The sequence below is a fragment of the Euprymna scolopes genome, chromosome 34 (assembly GCF_053919585.1).
Source record: "Euprymna scolopes isolate OS-2025 chromosome 34, ASM5391958v1, whole genome shotgun sequence".
NCBI lineage: Eukaryota > Metazoa > Mollusca > Cephalopoda > Sepiida > Sepiolidae > Euprymna > Euprymna scolopes.
Window position 1 is genome coordinate 76,647,099 of NC_136515.1, and position 17,826 is coordinate 76,664,924.

Below are 17,826 nucleotides of genomic sequence, written 5' to 3' on the forward strand. Positions count from 1 at the left end.
TGAAATATAATGGCTGTATAGTTTGGTTTTGTAGATGCAGATCCACTGAAACCCGTGTGATTATTAAAAATATTAAAGAGTGCTCAATAGAGGACAGAGCAGGCACACAGTTTGTTTATTATACAAACATTATTGGTTACATAAGTGCATACATGTTTCAGTGGAATCTCAATTTAGAGAGATCTACCTCATGAGACCGAAAAAAAGAAGCGTCACTTCTGTTTTTGGTCTGATGAGTTGATAAAAAATATACTATATATGGATACAATTCCCTTGAACAGAAGAGTTTTATACTACTTCTGCATTTCCTTACAAAGATAAAAATCAAGATATAATCACACTAAATGTTATGTCTAAAATATTTATTCAACTTTTGATTAATATATTTTTCATGAATTGGATTTTAGAAAATGTCTAAGCTAAAGGGACCTTATTTGATTCGGGTTTCGTGCAAATCTGAAATATTTTAATTTTAAAATGTGAGATCGCTTTAAAGATAAATAGTCGATATGAAATCTAACCATAAATTGACTGACTTTAACATTTTTTCTGATTGCCTATACTTATTTCATAGTCAAAATTGAGACATTTTCTACAATGTTATTACTGATTGGGTGATGGTGAAGCACTGCAATACCTCTTTGGCAACTCCCGCAGCTGAGCTGACTCCGACCATATTAGGTTGTCCTTCCGTTGACTTTTGTTTGCAATGCCAAGAGGGGGACTCTAATAACTAGGCAAACCTAGATCTCCTTATCATCTGCCTAGGCTTGCATCTGGAGAGCCAATCCCAGCTTCGAACTGTAAAGCCACAGCAGATGCTGCAGCGCACAAGGCTAGATGCAGAATGCGATTGTCTTATTAGACAGAAGGTTGTCATCAACTATCTATAAATTGTTTCTTTTTTACTGTTTTTATTTCATAGTTTCTTTAAGCATTAAAACGACTTCAAAAAAGTTTATTTGCCATTCTTTGCCATTTTTGCTGGGACCAAAGTGTAGTTGATTCAAAATAGTGTTTTTTTTTTTTTATAAATAACGCAAAGTGTAGTATCTGTTCTAGTGCTGCACTTCATCTCTGCCCTTGGTCAACAAAGGATAAATGCTTCTAAACTAAGTTAATTTTTTTTATTTTTGTCACAATCCAGAGTGACCCGTTTTGGGGAGCTGGATTTCCCCACATTAAATCTAACCTCAGGTCTAACTCATCCTTCGTGGGGACGCAAGTAAATAGGTACACAAACCAAACCAATTCATTTAAGATTATTATTTCACGATTCACCAAGGAATTTCTACAACTCGTATGAGGTAGCTTCATAGAGTCATGTGTTCTCATCGTGATTGATATCATTTTCAACTGAACAAAGTCAGAATGTCTGACGAGAAGGGGAGAAGAGAGAAGCAGCTATTTTGTTGGCAGAATACAAATAGGAGATTGTGGTTTTTTTACAGGTCAATAAATGCCTCCCCCTATCATTGGCCACTCGAACAAACGAAGGCCACACAGAAAAGCTCAATAAACCAGTGCGGTTAATAGTAACAATTGCGGTTTCATTTTTAGTTGCATTCTTTCACCGCCCCATTCTAGAGTCCCTCTCTCTACTGGTTCAGTATAATGGCCAAGTGGTCAAAACAAAATGGAAAGCAGCAAAGAAGAAAAAATGTATGGCTATGTGATATGCAAATGCTATAAAAATATACTAACAAGATTTATTCATATACATCCACCATCAAAAAAAAAAAAAATATGACACAAAATTATGCTTCACCAGGGTTTGCACTTATAAATTGTTACATTTTACAGAGGTTTTTTTTATAGCCAAAAATTGAGACATCAACTACTATAAATCGAAAGGCAAATTACAATGCAATATTACGAAAATAAACAAATATTGCATTGTTATTTGGCTTTCAAGCGCACCTGATGCATATTTTATTTTATTCAAATTAAGAAACGTTTCTATATGGAACTCACATCCCTGACGTTAATCTTGCATAGCCAACGCACCGTTCTGGCATTTCAAAATACAACCACTGAGAGACAACGCGCGGATCTTTACTAACTTTTCTTTCTCCAACTTTACAACATGGCAGGAAAGGAGAAAATAAAAAGACACAAAATACTGCAGATAGAGTTTGACTCCAAAATATACTTAAATTATGAATTTTAAACAAGTAAAATATTTGTTTATTTTGGTAATATTGCATTGTAATTTGGCTTTCAAGCGCACCTGATGCATATTTTATTTAAAATTATATATATATATATATATATATATATATATATATGTAAAGCAAATGGTAAAATGATTCATAGAAAAATTATTTACTTGGAGTCCAAGAATTCAACATCAAGAACCAATCAGTGTACGATCATTTGAGACAATACAAAAAGTTTTTTTTATTTGAATTCTCATCAGCACGAGGATTAGACACCTTAAATATTGATTAGCACGAAAGTTAGAAAACAGCAAATCAAGATTATAAGCTAAAAAGAGGGAAATATAATCCTAAAAAAATGCTTATAAGGGCTATATCAGACAAGTACAAATATCATTTAAACAAAGGGTTATGATAATTTTTATAGGCCATTTACATTTAATATATATATATATATATATATATATATATATGCATGTATACAAGTCAGTCGGATTTTACATGTTGAACCTAAATATCAATGCATCTTTTACTTTTGGGCTATGCTGGTTTGGGACAGGTAGTATAATATATATATATATATATTATAAAACTGAACCTGGTTGCATCTTGTTTTCAATGATCAGGCAATTCCATCTTTTAAAAAAAGGGATGACATGTGAATATATATATATATATATATATATATATATATATATATATATATATATGCAGAAATATATTTTTATTATTATTTATACCAATTGTTTGATTTATGAAGTTCAATATAATTACAAAGCATGTAACAAATAAATGACAAAAGTCTATATTCCAAATTTCATGATATCGACCATTTTACAATTCTTGACAGCACCAGTTTTGTAGCGCAAAATCATTTAATTATTATATCAACTAATGAATATATTGTGCTCTTAACTCATTAGAGGTGCTGCCAAGAATTGTGCATGTCAACATACTTGAAGGAATAAATTGTAAGATGGACAACATTTTTAGTTTTGATCTCACAACTATATGTTAAGTTTAATATAATAATAGAGAATTGTCTCTATAATAATAAATATCACATTTAAGCATATCTTACAACTGGGCAATGCCGGGCAGCCTGCTAGTATACATATATACACGCACACATATATACGATAAAAATTTACTGTCTGCTTTCACGTTATCTACATCTAGTTCGAACTCAAACTTCGTTAAAAAATAAAGCAATGTCCAGTATATGAATATTTTTTTTTCATAATCAAATTTTGATAAACAAAAAAAAAAAATGAATACAGAAATCGATGCAAACACAAATAGAACTTTAGTTTATGAAAAAAGTACTAAAAAATAAATAAATAAATAAAATTTAACAATTATAAAAATGCATAATTAAAGGGAATTTAAATTAAAATAAAAATCAATAAAATATGTGACACACAAAAGCCTCACCTTAAAACGCTTGTGTCTATGGAATTCATAATGACATAATTCACATCTTGGCGGTTTTTTGGATTTTTTTGTTGATATTTCGATCCATTTCTGAAAAAGAAAAAAGAAAAAAGGAAAAACTTGAGTAAATTTATACACACACACACACACACAAATTGCCATAATTAGATTAGCTTGAGGCTGGTCACACATTCCAGGGCGTAAACTGCTGCTAACACACTTGGCATACACACACTGTCACATAGTCAGGTTGTCAACAAGAAAAGGCACATTCAATGCAGACTTTCCTAATAAAAAGATGCAGATAGCTACACGTCCTGCACCAGGAATACATTAAAACTTAAAAGGATGCAGTAAATTTTTAGATATGCATCACATAGACGTGTGTTAATGTTCTTACATATATATATATATATATATATATATATATATATATAATAAAATTGGATTATTTATCTTCCACCAGACTATCCATTCATGTGTAATCACCTTTTTCTTCACCATATTCCCTCTGCTTCACTTTTTTTTGCTTTCAAGTAAGATTTTTGGCTTACTTCTTGCTTCATCAAATACTTTTGCATGCAAAATCCGATCCCGCATTTTGCTAATTCCTACCCTCTGATGAGAAGGAAAGTATTTCTTCGAAACTCCACGGATTAAGAACTATCCACTTATCTAGTGTTTCCTTTTCAGATTAAATGTTTTTAACTCATTTCAAAGTGTTTTTTAACATGTTTTATTAAATGTTTGCTCGTATATATATATATATATATATATATATATATATATATATATATATTTCTCCGAGTCTATCTGTCTGTTTATTCCACTTTTTCTCAGAAACAACAGGACTGATCTGACTGAAATTTTGTATAGACCTTTGTTATGATAAGATGAATTGAAGTAAGTATTATGGTATCCATTCGATGCACAGTTAGGAATTAATAAAAATTAATACGGATTAGTATTTAATGACAAAATGAACACAAATTTAACCATATTCAACCATCAATTTGACATAAAGCACTCGTTCTAAATCAATAGACCATAACTTTTGTCCGTTTTTAATGAACTAAAAAATCTACAACATTTTTTTTTTTAATTTTTACACGTGCGCATGATCGTACACTCATGACTGGACGATATCTTCGACAACTAGAGACTACGCCGAACATGATGGCAAGTAAGGAAAAAAAAATGCATTGTCTAAATATTCCTGATGTGGGCTTTGTTATAAGCCGACAATTAGAAATTTTAAACAAATAAATGTTTATATTCCTTGTTTTGCTCAAACTATAGTTCTCATCTTGAGTATTATTTGTACAACGTTTTGGTCGGTTTGGCCTTCGACCTTCATCAGGCACGTTGGTTGTTATCTTGGAAAAAAAAAAGAAAAAAGTTACTGGTTCTGTAGATGGTTTTGGGTTCTTGGAATCGTTTTTTTTTTTTTTTTTTGCTATGACTATATATGTGTAAAAATAAACAATAGTTCGAACAAAACAAGTAACGAAAACAATCATCTCTCATCTCAAATGAATGTTTATTTAAAAAATAAAAATATCGCACGTGATCTTCTAACCGTCATGTTTTGAATTTCATTTTCGCCATACTTTTTAACAGTGGATTTCTATATGTTATTTGTTTTTGCGATACGTTTTGAATGAATTCAATTATTTACAAAAGTGCATTTTTTTTTTACCTAAATGCGAGTTGAGAATAATTTTCCCTTTAACCAATTTGGTACCCCCATATGGGGAGCGGCATATATATTGCTTTTTTAAAATATAATTATCCACTGACATGTGTTTTGTCGTCTACGACTCATCAGAGTGGCTGAATCCAGCGATCGCTGGTATAATCGTGTTGACACACCGGTTCTTGTCAGATCACCGAAGTTAAGCAACCTTGAGCCTGGTTTGTACCAGATGGGGGACCATTTGGAAACTCTAGGCACTGTATGTGCTCTCCGCTTATCTCGGCATTTGTTTCCAGTCGTCCTACACTTCACTTGCCACTGGTATTTAACGATGTCAATTCAGGAGAAGTGTGGTTGGAGATTGCACATCTCATGCCACAAAAGTTTCACGCGCAGACACCCCTACGTGGGTATCCATAGTCTGTCAAAGACTGAGGGAGCCTTTATTGAGAAGTGATACACGAATTACCATTAGCGTATAAAGCGATGCTCTTTGTGTAAACAAATCGTGCTTAGGTATTTCGGACGATGTCAAAACATCGTTAAACTCATGACTCACACAGCAGCTGCCGATAGCATAATGGTTATGAACCTTGACTGTTGTACAGGCGGTCAGGTTTCAATCCTGGCTTGAGGTAGTTGCCTGTCTAGCCACACTGATGAGCTGTGAAGCAGCGAAACAGTACTGTATGTGGATGATTATATATATATATATATATATATATATTTATTTCTGTTAAAGGGTGAATTTTCTGCTTGTCAACAAAAATAAACTTGTTTTTTTTTGTTTTTTTTTTAAATTTCACAATTTACATCTCTCTCCAAACTTTCAAGCGAATTGCAAAGACAGTCGACATGACTAATCCAGTTTTCTTTATAACTGAACACCTTAATGAAATACTGTTGTTTTTTGTTTTTTTTTACTCCAAACCAGACCATTTAGAACGCAGGGGTGGTGGGCTACTATTTGGGATCGTGTCTAGCAGGGGACTGTGGGGAGTTGAGCAACGAAATGTCTGTTCGCATTACATTTAAACTCCTGCGGATTGGTACAGTCAGGGTAACAGGAAACAGGGAGGGAATTCCAAAGTTTAGCAATCTGAGTAAAGAAACTATTAGCATAGAAAGCTTTCCGGCATCTATGGACTTCAACAGTGAAGGAGTGGGATTTTGCTACTTGTTGGGTTAATTGGGAGTATTCACGTCAAGGGGGCACAAGTGTTATGAGTTCATCAGAGCATATTTCATTAAAGTACTTGTAAAAAATGCCATAGAAAGGTTCATGCAAATGTAATATTAAAATACATTTCAGTATTAAAAACAAAAACAGAACGGGATACAAGGTGAATGTTGGATTTTGTCATGACGTAATAAGATTAAAAAAAAAAAATGCATAAACATCATTGCTAATATATAAAATTATCCTGTCAGATTCTTGATTTTAAACCTAACAAAAATATTATATCCTGATTGGTCAGTTTGTTTTGCTGATTAGTGCAGTATGTGATTTCATTTGATTTCCTTAAAAATACTTCATCAGGCTTCAATTTTTGTATTGTTAGGCAACCGTCTTTAAAAGACAAGGGAGTTAACTATATTCCTTTACAAATAGTTACTTCCCTTCCTTTATATATATAAAAAAAAGTATTTTTTCAACGTTTTCCCTTAAATATACCAGCAAAATTTAATATTCCAAAAATTTCTAAACTGAGTGAGAAAGATAGAGAGGAAGGGGGAGAGGCAAGAGGGAGAGACGCAAGAGGGAGAGAAGAGAGGGAGGGGAAAAGGAGAGAGGGTCGAAGAGAGATAAAGAGAGAGAGAGAGAGAGAGAGAGAGAGAGAGAGAAGGAAGGAGAGGGAAGCAACTACTACAACGTGCCAATAAAAAGAAATGAACAGCTGCTTCTGCTTCACAATGATGATACAAGAACATCTCACGGCAATGTTACAAGTCAATTATTAACGCAGCAATGCAACAATGACTTTATGACTTGCTATCATGCCAGTTGAGCTGCCTATTTCGGGAATAAATGTGCTTAGCCAAACTCAATAAATACAGTTACGACTAAACGTTCTGGCAAGTCTTGATGGTAGTTATGGTCAGAGTCTTGCATTTCTTGTTTTATAAGAATTTGCATGGAATGTACTCCAATGAACTTAATGCACTTTTAACTCCTCAACATAAATATAACTAAACGACCTGACTAGCGACAAAATCACACCTCTTCACTGCAGAGGTTCCTAGATGCTGGAAGGTTTTTTTATTTTAATATAACTCGGACTGCTTGCTTTTGGAATTATTTCACTGTTTTTTTTTTTCCTGATCATACCAACATGCAGAAATTTAAATGTACTGTGAACAAACATATTTTTTAAATTTTTTAGATGCAGATTGATTATTTGTATTATTTGAATTCTTTAGACTACTGTTCTTATCTTGAGTGATATTTTCACAATGTTATGGTCGATGCAACCTCTGACCTTCTTCAATCTGCAAGAAACTGTGGCATAATGGATAAAATATTTGGTAAAATTCAGTTGTAAAGTTACTCTTTTGGAGGTTGAAGGTTCAATCCTTAGTGTGGGCAACATTGAAAATGCAACTGTGAACTTAGGACTTTTACTCGGTCATAGCTAATAAAATGAGAGCATGTTGCCTCCATAAATAAAAGGTTCTATTTGAAATTCTGTGTAGATTCTCGCATTTGACAGAAAGATTTCCGAGTTTGACAAGATACACTTGAAGCTTGGGGGTCAGATCGACCAAAATGTTATGAAAACAAACCGAGCATGCAAAGTCCCTCTTCATGAGTGAAAGTTTATTTTCACCATGACTAATGTTTGTGTAATTTTTTTAAAAAATCTACTGCATGATTATTGAGGAAAATGCAAACAAATTGAATGGATGAACACTTTTGGAGCAATTTTACCCTATGGAGGGAAACCAGAGTTATCCTGGAAAATCTGTTCTGACAAAAATTTACTTTCACCATGACTAATATTTATGCAAATTTTTTTTTTTTAATTCCAAAGAGTGGTTATTGAGAAAAGTACGAACAAATGAATGGATGAACAATTTGGGGGCAATTTTACCCTATAATATTCCCGGGGTGGGGGTAGGGTAACTAGAGCTATCCTGGAAAATACATTTTGGCAAAAATTTACTTTCACCATGACTAATGTTTGTGCAAAATTAAAAAAACATCTAAGGCAGGGTTATTGAGAAAAGTGCAAACATACGAACGATCGAACGGGAGTGAATTACTAGGTCCAATCCCCCCTTTGCCGGGGGAACAATAACATTCAACATGAGAACGATAGTTTGAAGAATTCAAATAACACGAGCAAACAAACATCTTATTGACCAACTCCCCACCCAGATTGATCTTCTATAAATATGGCTCCTATCACAGGATGCCCTTATGCTTCTATAGCAAATTGTTTTGTTTGAAATGAAAAAAAGTAAAAACCAAAAAATATTTTAAAAGAAACTTCCTACTCGAAAGTTGCATATACAAATCTGCTTCAGCATCCTTACAGACTCAGAAATGATAAACTTGTTCGCTTTTGCCGATTTTTATATTTGGTTCTGTTGGATAATTTTTCTTAACATAGCGTGCTTTAAAATACAAAGAAGGATTATGCTTCTGAATTTTTGCGATGAGGATCGGGTATTCGTATTATTTGGATGCTTTGTTCTCATTCTGAGTGTCAAGGACCTGTGGCGTAGTGGTTAGAGTACCTAGAAAAATCAATTGTAAAAGTGATATTCTCCTGAAGATTGAAGGTTCAATTCTTAGTGTGGGCGACCAAAAAATATAATTGTGAATTACTTAGGACCTCTATCCAGTCATGGCTGACGGGACAAGAGCATGCTACTTCCGTGAAGTAAATAAAGGGTTGTGTTTGAAATTCTGTTCAAATTACTGAGTTCGACAGAAACATTCCCGAGTTCTACAAGATACACCTGAAGAAGGTCGGACATTACATCAACCAAAACATTGTGAAGATAACACAAGATGAGAACAGTAGTTCAATGAATCTAAATAATATGAAATACTGAAACAATGGGGAAGAAAATCAACCCTTTGCAAGTCATTTTAATGCTGAATCCAGTAATTTAAAAAAAGGTTTCATTTTTCAAGTTCTTTATATCTTCAAATATTTAGTCATGGTGTTTGGTTTGGTTATTTTGTAGAGGAAAAGTGTTGCTTGTGTTATGTTGATTAATCGGACTATTATTCTCAGCTTGGGTGTTTTTAGCACAACATTTCGGTCGCTGCAACCTGCGACCTTCTTTGGGTGTTGAAAACATGCTTCTTTTCCTTCATAGAGGAAAAGAGGGTTGGCTCTGCATTACAAGAATTTGAACCGTGGGTTTGAGGGTGGGTCCGTAGATCGTAAAGAAAATTCAATCTTCAGGGATTACTAAGATATTTTTTAAAGGCTTTCCTATGACTCAATTTTTCGAGATATCTGTACTAATTGTTAATATTAGTGAAAAAATGTTTTACAAAACAAGATCGATACCCATGCATATTTTTTTTTTTTTAAACACAATACAATGGGGGGGGGGGCAACTACAAAGAAAAAAAAGTTGTATTTTTTTGTGAAGTTACCTCCCTTGGGCTTGGCATATGTCATGTTTTCTTTTTTTAGTGATTCCCCACCCCCTGAATTGTTTTTTTTTTTTTTAAATACGCTGACAAACCTGACAAGCAGCTAAATCCTGTTCCTACACAGTAGAGATCCCCAGATGCCAGAAAGCTTTCTACTCTAATAGTTTTTTCCCCAAGAACTGCTAGACTTTGGAATTCCCTTCTGGGTTCCTGCTTCCCCGACTGTACTGACATGCAGAAGTTCAAGTGTAATCTACATAGTATCTCTGTAATTTATGTCCCAGATAGTAGCCCCCTACTTCAAAGTGGCACTGTGCCTTGTTTGGGGTGAAAATGCAATCAAAAAACAATTTATTATACTAAAAAAAAAAAAAAAAAAAAAAAAAAAAAAATTCATCAATGTCACAGCATATCAACTCATATTAAACAATGACACGTTATATAATTACCATATCAATGCGTGTCTCATGTATAATGCATGCACTACACTGGAAGAGTATATGAAACGTACTCGTTATCGATGCATGTGTGTGTGCGGGCTGAGACATTGAATAAACGGTTAAAGAAACATATGGACAGTTCTTTCAAATGGACTACTCTCTCCAGTTCACGTACATTTAATTGGGTTTCCTCCATCATCGCTTCTTGCCATTTGTTCCTACTCGTCTTGTGGATGTTGGAATAAAGATCTTTTCCAAATATCAGATAGCATGCAAATTAACACAAAAGCAATTTCTTTTGTTCCAGCTTTATGTTGGTCTTCAAACAATGCGTGTCGGATGGAGTCACAAGCCGCCAGGTAATTCTTTTAGGGACCAAAATTTTACAGACAGATGTTGATTGATCACATGATTGAAACCTCCTGTGACTGACTCTCTCGCCTCAGTCATTAATTACATAGGCTGTTTTCTTTGTTCTCGAAAATTGATTTCTTTCGATATTAGACAATTAAGTCATTCTTTGACGTTCAAGGTTAGCAATTTTATTGTTAGTTATTGTTTTCCATCTGTTCCAAATATTTAACTTGTCTTTATTTAATATTCCAAAGCTGCCTTCATAGTTAGTCATGTAAATAGCATCTGTACCTAGTTAATCCTAGTCGCTCGCTATTGTAGGGCCCCAATATGTTAAAGAATAACATCAACGTTTGGTGCATTTTAGGTAAGGAAGCCAGCATCTTCAGATAGTCTGACCTGCTAGCACCAAATGATGGAGAGGAATTCCTTCAATCTCTTTATGTGAGCCTAAAATTTTGCAAGCCCAGCAACATACAACAATCAACAAGGAAAAGGCCATTTCAGAAATGACCGAGGCTGTTGATTAGAGTGCCGAAGGAACAAGTCCTGAGGTTTTTTTTCTTTTTTTTTTTTTTTTTTTACATAGGCATCACCACATTATCAAGGCCAAGAGGCCACTCAAGGATAAGGGTTAAAGAGTGTACATTAGAAATTGGACAATATAGTAATCATTAGTAATGAAAATTTGATAACTTATATGGAACGGCTCATCAAGAACTTATTTACGTTAGACTTGAACACAACCATATTGTAGTCAGCCGGAAAGCAGGAAAACGGAAGACAATTCCACAGGCGTGCAGTTCTAAGAAAGAAGCTTTGTTCATGGAATCTACGTTTAGGTTTAGGCACAGATAAAGAGTGGGGGGAATTATTGATAGTGTTTACAGCTAGACGAGTGTTTCTTGTGAAAGTTTGGCGAGGGGGGACCATAGATTGAAGCTCAGTCGAACACTTTCCATGAAAATAACGATACATCAGAGACAAACTCGCAACATCTCTTCTGTGAGATAGAGGTTGCAAGGAGGAGAAAAGGACATCTCCTACGAGGCTACGAAGTCTATTTTGAACTCTTTCAAGGCAGGACAAGTCCTTTCTAGCAGCTCCTGCCCAGATGTGGCAACAGTATTCCATCCTTGGACGTACCTGGCTCTTATATAGATAGAGAATAGCATCAGCAGTGAGATATCTACCGGATCGATAGAAAGATCCCACCATTTTTCCAGCGGCCTTGGCAACAGATTTGATGTACGATGATATCAAAGCAAGTCGTATTTATTTCACATCACCCATGGTATAATCATGTTAACACACCGGTTCTCATTAGATCATTAGAGTTAAACAATATTGAACCAGGTCTGTACCAGATGGATAAATATTTGGGAAATACCAGGCACTGTATGTAAGAGGATGGAGGTCGACATCTCCCTGTAAGAACTGAAAAAACATAGCGTTGTCATCTCCCCTAACCGGGATATATATGTGACTGAAGGCCTACTTGTTAATTTGATATTCCTCAGACACTTCCTCCTCCGGTAGAAACTGGTTCAACCTGCGATTTATTGATTACATCACTCATACATCTTATGTCATCGACTGTGCATGCAGACAAATATGCAAAAAAAAAACCCCCAAGTAACTCCCACATAACGTTTAAAGTAAATAGATTTCCACATGCTTCTTTGTAAGCTATCAAATAAGCAATGAAAGTCTCCGCAACAAATTTAAAGACTATGTCTATGTGTCCAAATCAAAGACCGCACTCCACATTCAGAGATAAAAACTGATCAAAAATTTTTCTACATGTCTGAATACACTATATACCAAATTTAAAGTCTGTGGATCTGTGGAGTATATAGGTTGAGAAGTGTCCTCTCACGCACAAACATTCTCACTATATATGACTACTTCATTTAATCACATAAATTAATACACAAAGATATAATTTTATGTGTAAATTTTCAGTATTTATTTCAACAGTGCTCAATACATAGGTAGACCTAGGTAGTAAGTTATGAAAATATATATATGGCAATTAAGCTACACTGAATATTCCACGATTCATTCATGAAAATTCGCGAAGCTTAATTGCCATATATATTCTCATAATTTACTATATATATCTTTCATATTATTTCTTCACTAAAACACGACGTTTGTATCCAATTCATAAATTGGAGTGTTTCCTGGCCACACCCAAAGACACTGTTGTCGTCCAAATGGCTTCTACCAAGGCCGCAATCACTTTAGGAATAACCAAGAAAATTTGAAGGTGATTTTTCTCAATTATACTCCAAAAGAAGGCCAAAGAATGAAGCAGCCAAAATAAATTGGCACATGCTTTTTCGAAGCATTTTTTTGTTATCACACAAAAGGAGAGAGAGAGAGAAACTAAATCTATTTATGTATTAGCAAAAGCAAAAAGAAATATTTTTAGATAGAATTTTTAGATTTAATTTTTGGCTTTTGATAGAAAGGGTTGCATTTCAAGAGATAAGAGAGGGGGAGAGCTGCAAATGGGGAACCCCAGGAGAGAAGAAACAATAAGTGATTGTGAAACGGGAGGCTGCAAACACGTGCTGGAAACGCATCAAAATTCTCAAGGACATGTTAGCACTCACCTACTTATGGATGCTTGTGAGTATTGCATGCTCACTTGATACGTCACAGATATGGCGCTATTTTTTTTTTTTTTACATTTCAATTGTAATATTAATATTCAACTCTGTTTTATAGTCTTATACAGGGCCGAACGATAAAATTGTCACCCTAGAAAAGACAACCCGATTCCATTTCCGTTTGATGAAAACTTATTTTCTTTTTTTGTTGCAAACCAACTACTAGTTCAACAGTTGTGTACAAATCCCAAGAGCGATAGGAGCCTTCTATCATGTCTGAAAGTAACACAATGTTCAACTAGTGAGATCAAAGATGCGCCGCTGTACAACTCATGCTCTTTACCGATCCAAGTTATGACAACAGGACCATTGCCAGCACCTTCAAAATGCATCTCTAGATTGTCATGAATAAAAGGGATGTGCCCACGGTGATGAAAAAGTTTCTGGCCATGGTTATGGTCTTTGGTGTGGTTTCAAGTGAGGGCACCATCAGATCACCTCACATCTTTGAAGTCGACTTGAAAGTCAACACCAAAATGTACCTGGATGTGCTGAAGAGTGTGCTTATCCCCTGGTGCAATCAGGTGGCTGCTGGCAGACTCCGGGTGTAGCAACAGGACTTGGTGCCAGCCCACAAGTCCAGAGACCCAGGTTTAGCTTTAGGAGTGCTACAACTTTGTACCTTTCTCTCACTGCCCCCCCCTCTCCTCCTCCGACCTGAACCCATTTGACTACTTTGTTTGGTCATACATCAAGAACATCACTAAGATCACTTCCCACAACACCAGTCAGCCTGATTGCCGCCATCTGCCGAGTATTCGCTGTGCTCTCACCAGCACTTGTGGAAAAGGCATGCTCCCAGTTCTGGATCTGTATCAAAGCAATGATTGAGGCTGAAGACGGCTACATTGAAAAGATGTCAACTCTACTACATGATCAAGAAATCCGAATTGATTTTTTTCAATAAAAGTTTTAAAATAAGGCTGCAGTCTTGTTTTGTTTAAAGCAACGACTTTATCGTTCCACCCTGTATATACAAAGGATGTTTCAGAAGCAATGCCTCCTATTTTTTATTCCGCCTGAATGGATCAGACAGGATTGCAAATTTCATTGTGGAGATCACTGAATTTATGCATTCATGACCAGAAACAGTCAAAACACCAACAACATTGCTCTTCTTGCCCCCTCTCGTGCCGGCCATCCAATGGAGGCAAATTGCAAAAGATAAGGACTCAGTGACTCACAAGCCTGCTTCATCTCACACATATGTTAAACATCTATAAACGCACTAACATAAACAAAGTAAACTAACACACATGCACAATGCTACACTGCCAAATACTCACATAACATATTACTTACACATAATCACATGAACATTTTTTTTTTCATTTTAATTGTAATGTTAATCTCCAACTCCAATACTTTTATTATACAAATATGTGATTTATTCCAAAGATTAATTTTTAGCATTTATAATTGAAATGCAATTTCAGGAATATGGTCATGTGGCTCGCGTATATATGTCATAATTTACAGACTCAATTTTCATAAAGTCTGAAAAATGTGTACATTAAAATTCAGCTGCATTTCAGCAATAAGGTGTGGAATGTGGTCTTCCAAGTGATCTATTGTGTCTGGTTTAGCAGTGTAATCATGGGGTTTTACATATCCTGAAAGAAAATAATCTAAATCACATGAACAATGTGTGCAGTTGACAGGTCCATTTCATTAAATTATTTGTTTAAATATTTCTCAGTAAATTGATTGTATTATTTGAAAACGCTGCTCAGCTTTCAGTCTCTTTATGATGAATTGCCAAACCAAGCTGAATTTCACTTGACAAATAATATGAAGAAAATAAACAAAATAAAAATAAAGGATTGACTGGGGTCACCAAATGAAATAATGGTGGAACTTCTGGGGAATATGAAAATCTCAGCTACCTATATTTGTCGCAGAAGTTTTGTAATGTGGGACCTGCTGCTCCCAACAGCAGAAGATGCAATAAAGATTGCAAAGTCAGCTGGAGTATCTGAGTAGGAGGCGATCAAAATTTTTAATCCTCGGCATCCCCTGGAAGCAGCGATGTCAGGTATGGGGACATCAAAGGTGTTATCCCGATCCGAGTTCCCTATAACATAATGGTAGGAGACTACGAGTTGACAATGTGTCTAGACTGAGTCAGCTTAAATGCTATTCCAACCCTACTTAGGTATGATGCATGGAAAATGTGCATAACCGTAGAGGGCAAGGAGGTCCCATGCTGGCATTGTCAGCAGCTGAGGCATATGACAAGGTTGTGACCTAAAAGAGCCCTGCAGACAGTCCCAGCTGCTACGGTTCGAAATGAGGCAGGCGGCCACTGTGACACCAGCAGTTTCTTCTACTTAATAAGTGGCTAAGATAAAGAAAAGGTGGAGTACAGTAGCCAGAAAGACAAAAACTCCAGCACAGTCACAGCAGAAAAATTGAAGCGACCCCTGGTAGAATTAAGGATGCAGCCTCCCACAGGGTCAACCAGTACCAAAATACCCACAGAGGAGCTCCAGCCTGCAACAGCCATGCCATCCACTTCAAAAGGCACAAACCTCAAGAAACCTTCTGCTCCCCACTCATCAACATCAAATTCGGAAGGGGAGTACACAATCAATGTAAAAAAAAAATGTTAACGATTCTGATGGATGTATTAAAACCCTGGTTTGACAAAGGTTCCATTCCAAGTCAGATTACCAAAGGAGTGGTTACATTAATGAAGAAAAAGGACGGGTATGTTGAGGTGGGGGTGGGGTGGGGGGGTAGAGCTAAATGACTTTAGGTCCAAAACTCTGTTAAATACAGATTTAAAAATTTGGGCAAGAGTTCTTGGGAATCATTTACAGGTTGATATTGTGAATTGAGTTTGAGCAAAACTATGCTGTGAATGGGAAATCGATTTAGAAAAATTTGCATCTGATTCATACAATCATAGAGGGTTTAGAAGATGACACAGAAGCCACGCTGATCAATTTAGATTAGTCCAAGACTTTTGATAAGGTCGATCATCATTTCCTGGAATCTGTTCTAGAGGCCACCACTTTTAATCTGAACTTCCACAGATGGATCTCCATTTCGTATTGCCTATCGACAGCAGTTGTACAAGTAAACAAGATGTGATCAAAATCTTATTACCTCTTAGTATGGTAGAGTTGTCTTCCCCACACCATGGTTAAAGCCTTTCCTTTGCAAATTGAGGAGAGGGGATCGACTCTACACAGAATTGTACTGCTTGTTGATATGAAGCCATCTATAGCTTTTTTTTGTAGATGTTTTTGTAGCAGGGAGTTCTTTTTTTACAGGGTGAGAGTGGTGGCCCCATGCCCAACCTTCTCAGAAGGTACATACAGCGTCAACGTGATTGTGCCGTACGATATGAAGTCAGGGTTTCCACATATGCCGATGATGTGACAGTCACACAATTGCCGAGGCACTCGATTGATATGAAGAAGTGACAGAAGCCGTAGTCAACCTTAATAAATTCAACAGCTTAAAGTTGGTTACATACAGAGGTACTGCTGCACAGCCAAGCTGTTTCAATTGGACAGATGACCCGGTTTGGATCCTTAGATTTTGGTTTGAACCAGGTTTCCAGTTGGACAAGAATTGGTCAGAAGTACAGACGAAGGTCGAAACGTCTGAGGATTTGGCTCCAAAGGGGACTTTCCCTTAAAGATAGAGCGGAAGCATGCACCACTTACGTATTTCATTTACCGTTTAGCTGTACTATTTCTCTGAGAACCGCTCGGTGACCTTAAAGTGTTCTCTTCTTGCTTCCGTGGAATGAAAGGTGGCTGCTGGTTTATAGAGAGATCTGTACCAAATGTCTGGTCAATGGGGGTTTGGGAATGCTTGACTTGGCAAGTCATAGACATGCCAAAAGATTGGCTTTCCTGAACAAAACTTTGATAGGAATCTGCATGAGGCCCTGCGGTTAAGAGAGCTTTTCCTAAACTAATCCCTAACCACTTGGTTGAATGTCATCCTAGGCTAAGGAGTCAATCGCAGTTCTTTGATGAATATACTGAGCAGTGTTCCAAGTACTGCTAGGGTCTAGTGACTTCACCTGATCTAGGAAGGCACTATATCGGGAGATAGTGGAGGAGGACCACTGTTGACCCACTTGAGGAGCAGATCCGCTCTCATTGGAATTCGGCAACAGGCTAGGGATATATCTTAATTCTGAGTTTTCTCTAACCTAGCGATTGGTTCATAATGTGATATGTCACAATGGCATGTGCTTCAGAATTGGTCTTAATGATAACCTTTTTGTCTACATTGTAAGGAGGATGACATTGACACAGTTTATCATGCTCCAAGCTGCATGGATTTTGGATGTATGTCAGTGAGGTGACGGCTTGCATCGTCCCCAATCAGGTGATGTGTCTGGATTTAGAGTTTAATCCACAATGTGGCTCCACTGTGGCTCAGAGAGGAATGAATGATCTTCCTAGCAATCTTGACTATAGCT

The 17,826-nt window shown here is 36.0% G+C and overlaps 1 protein-coding gene across 1 annotated transcript in view; it reads right to left on the reverse strand.

Moving 5' to 3' along the window:
• The window catches only part of LOC145259296 (E3 ubiquitin-protein ligase MARCHF4-like), a 180,016-nt gene that overhangs the window by 46,448 nt on the left and 115,742 nt on the right, over positions 1-17,826 (reverse strand). The window contains exon 3 of the mRNA XM_080117168.1: positions 3,594-3,683. Coding sequence (XP_079973294.1) covers positions 3,594-3,683 — 90 coding nt within the window. The remainder of the gene's footprint in view (positions 1-3,593; positions 3,684-17,826) is intronic.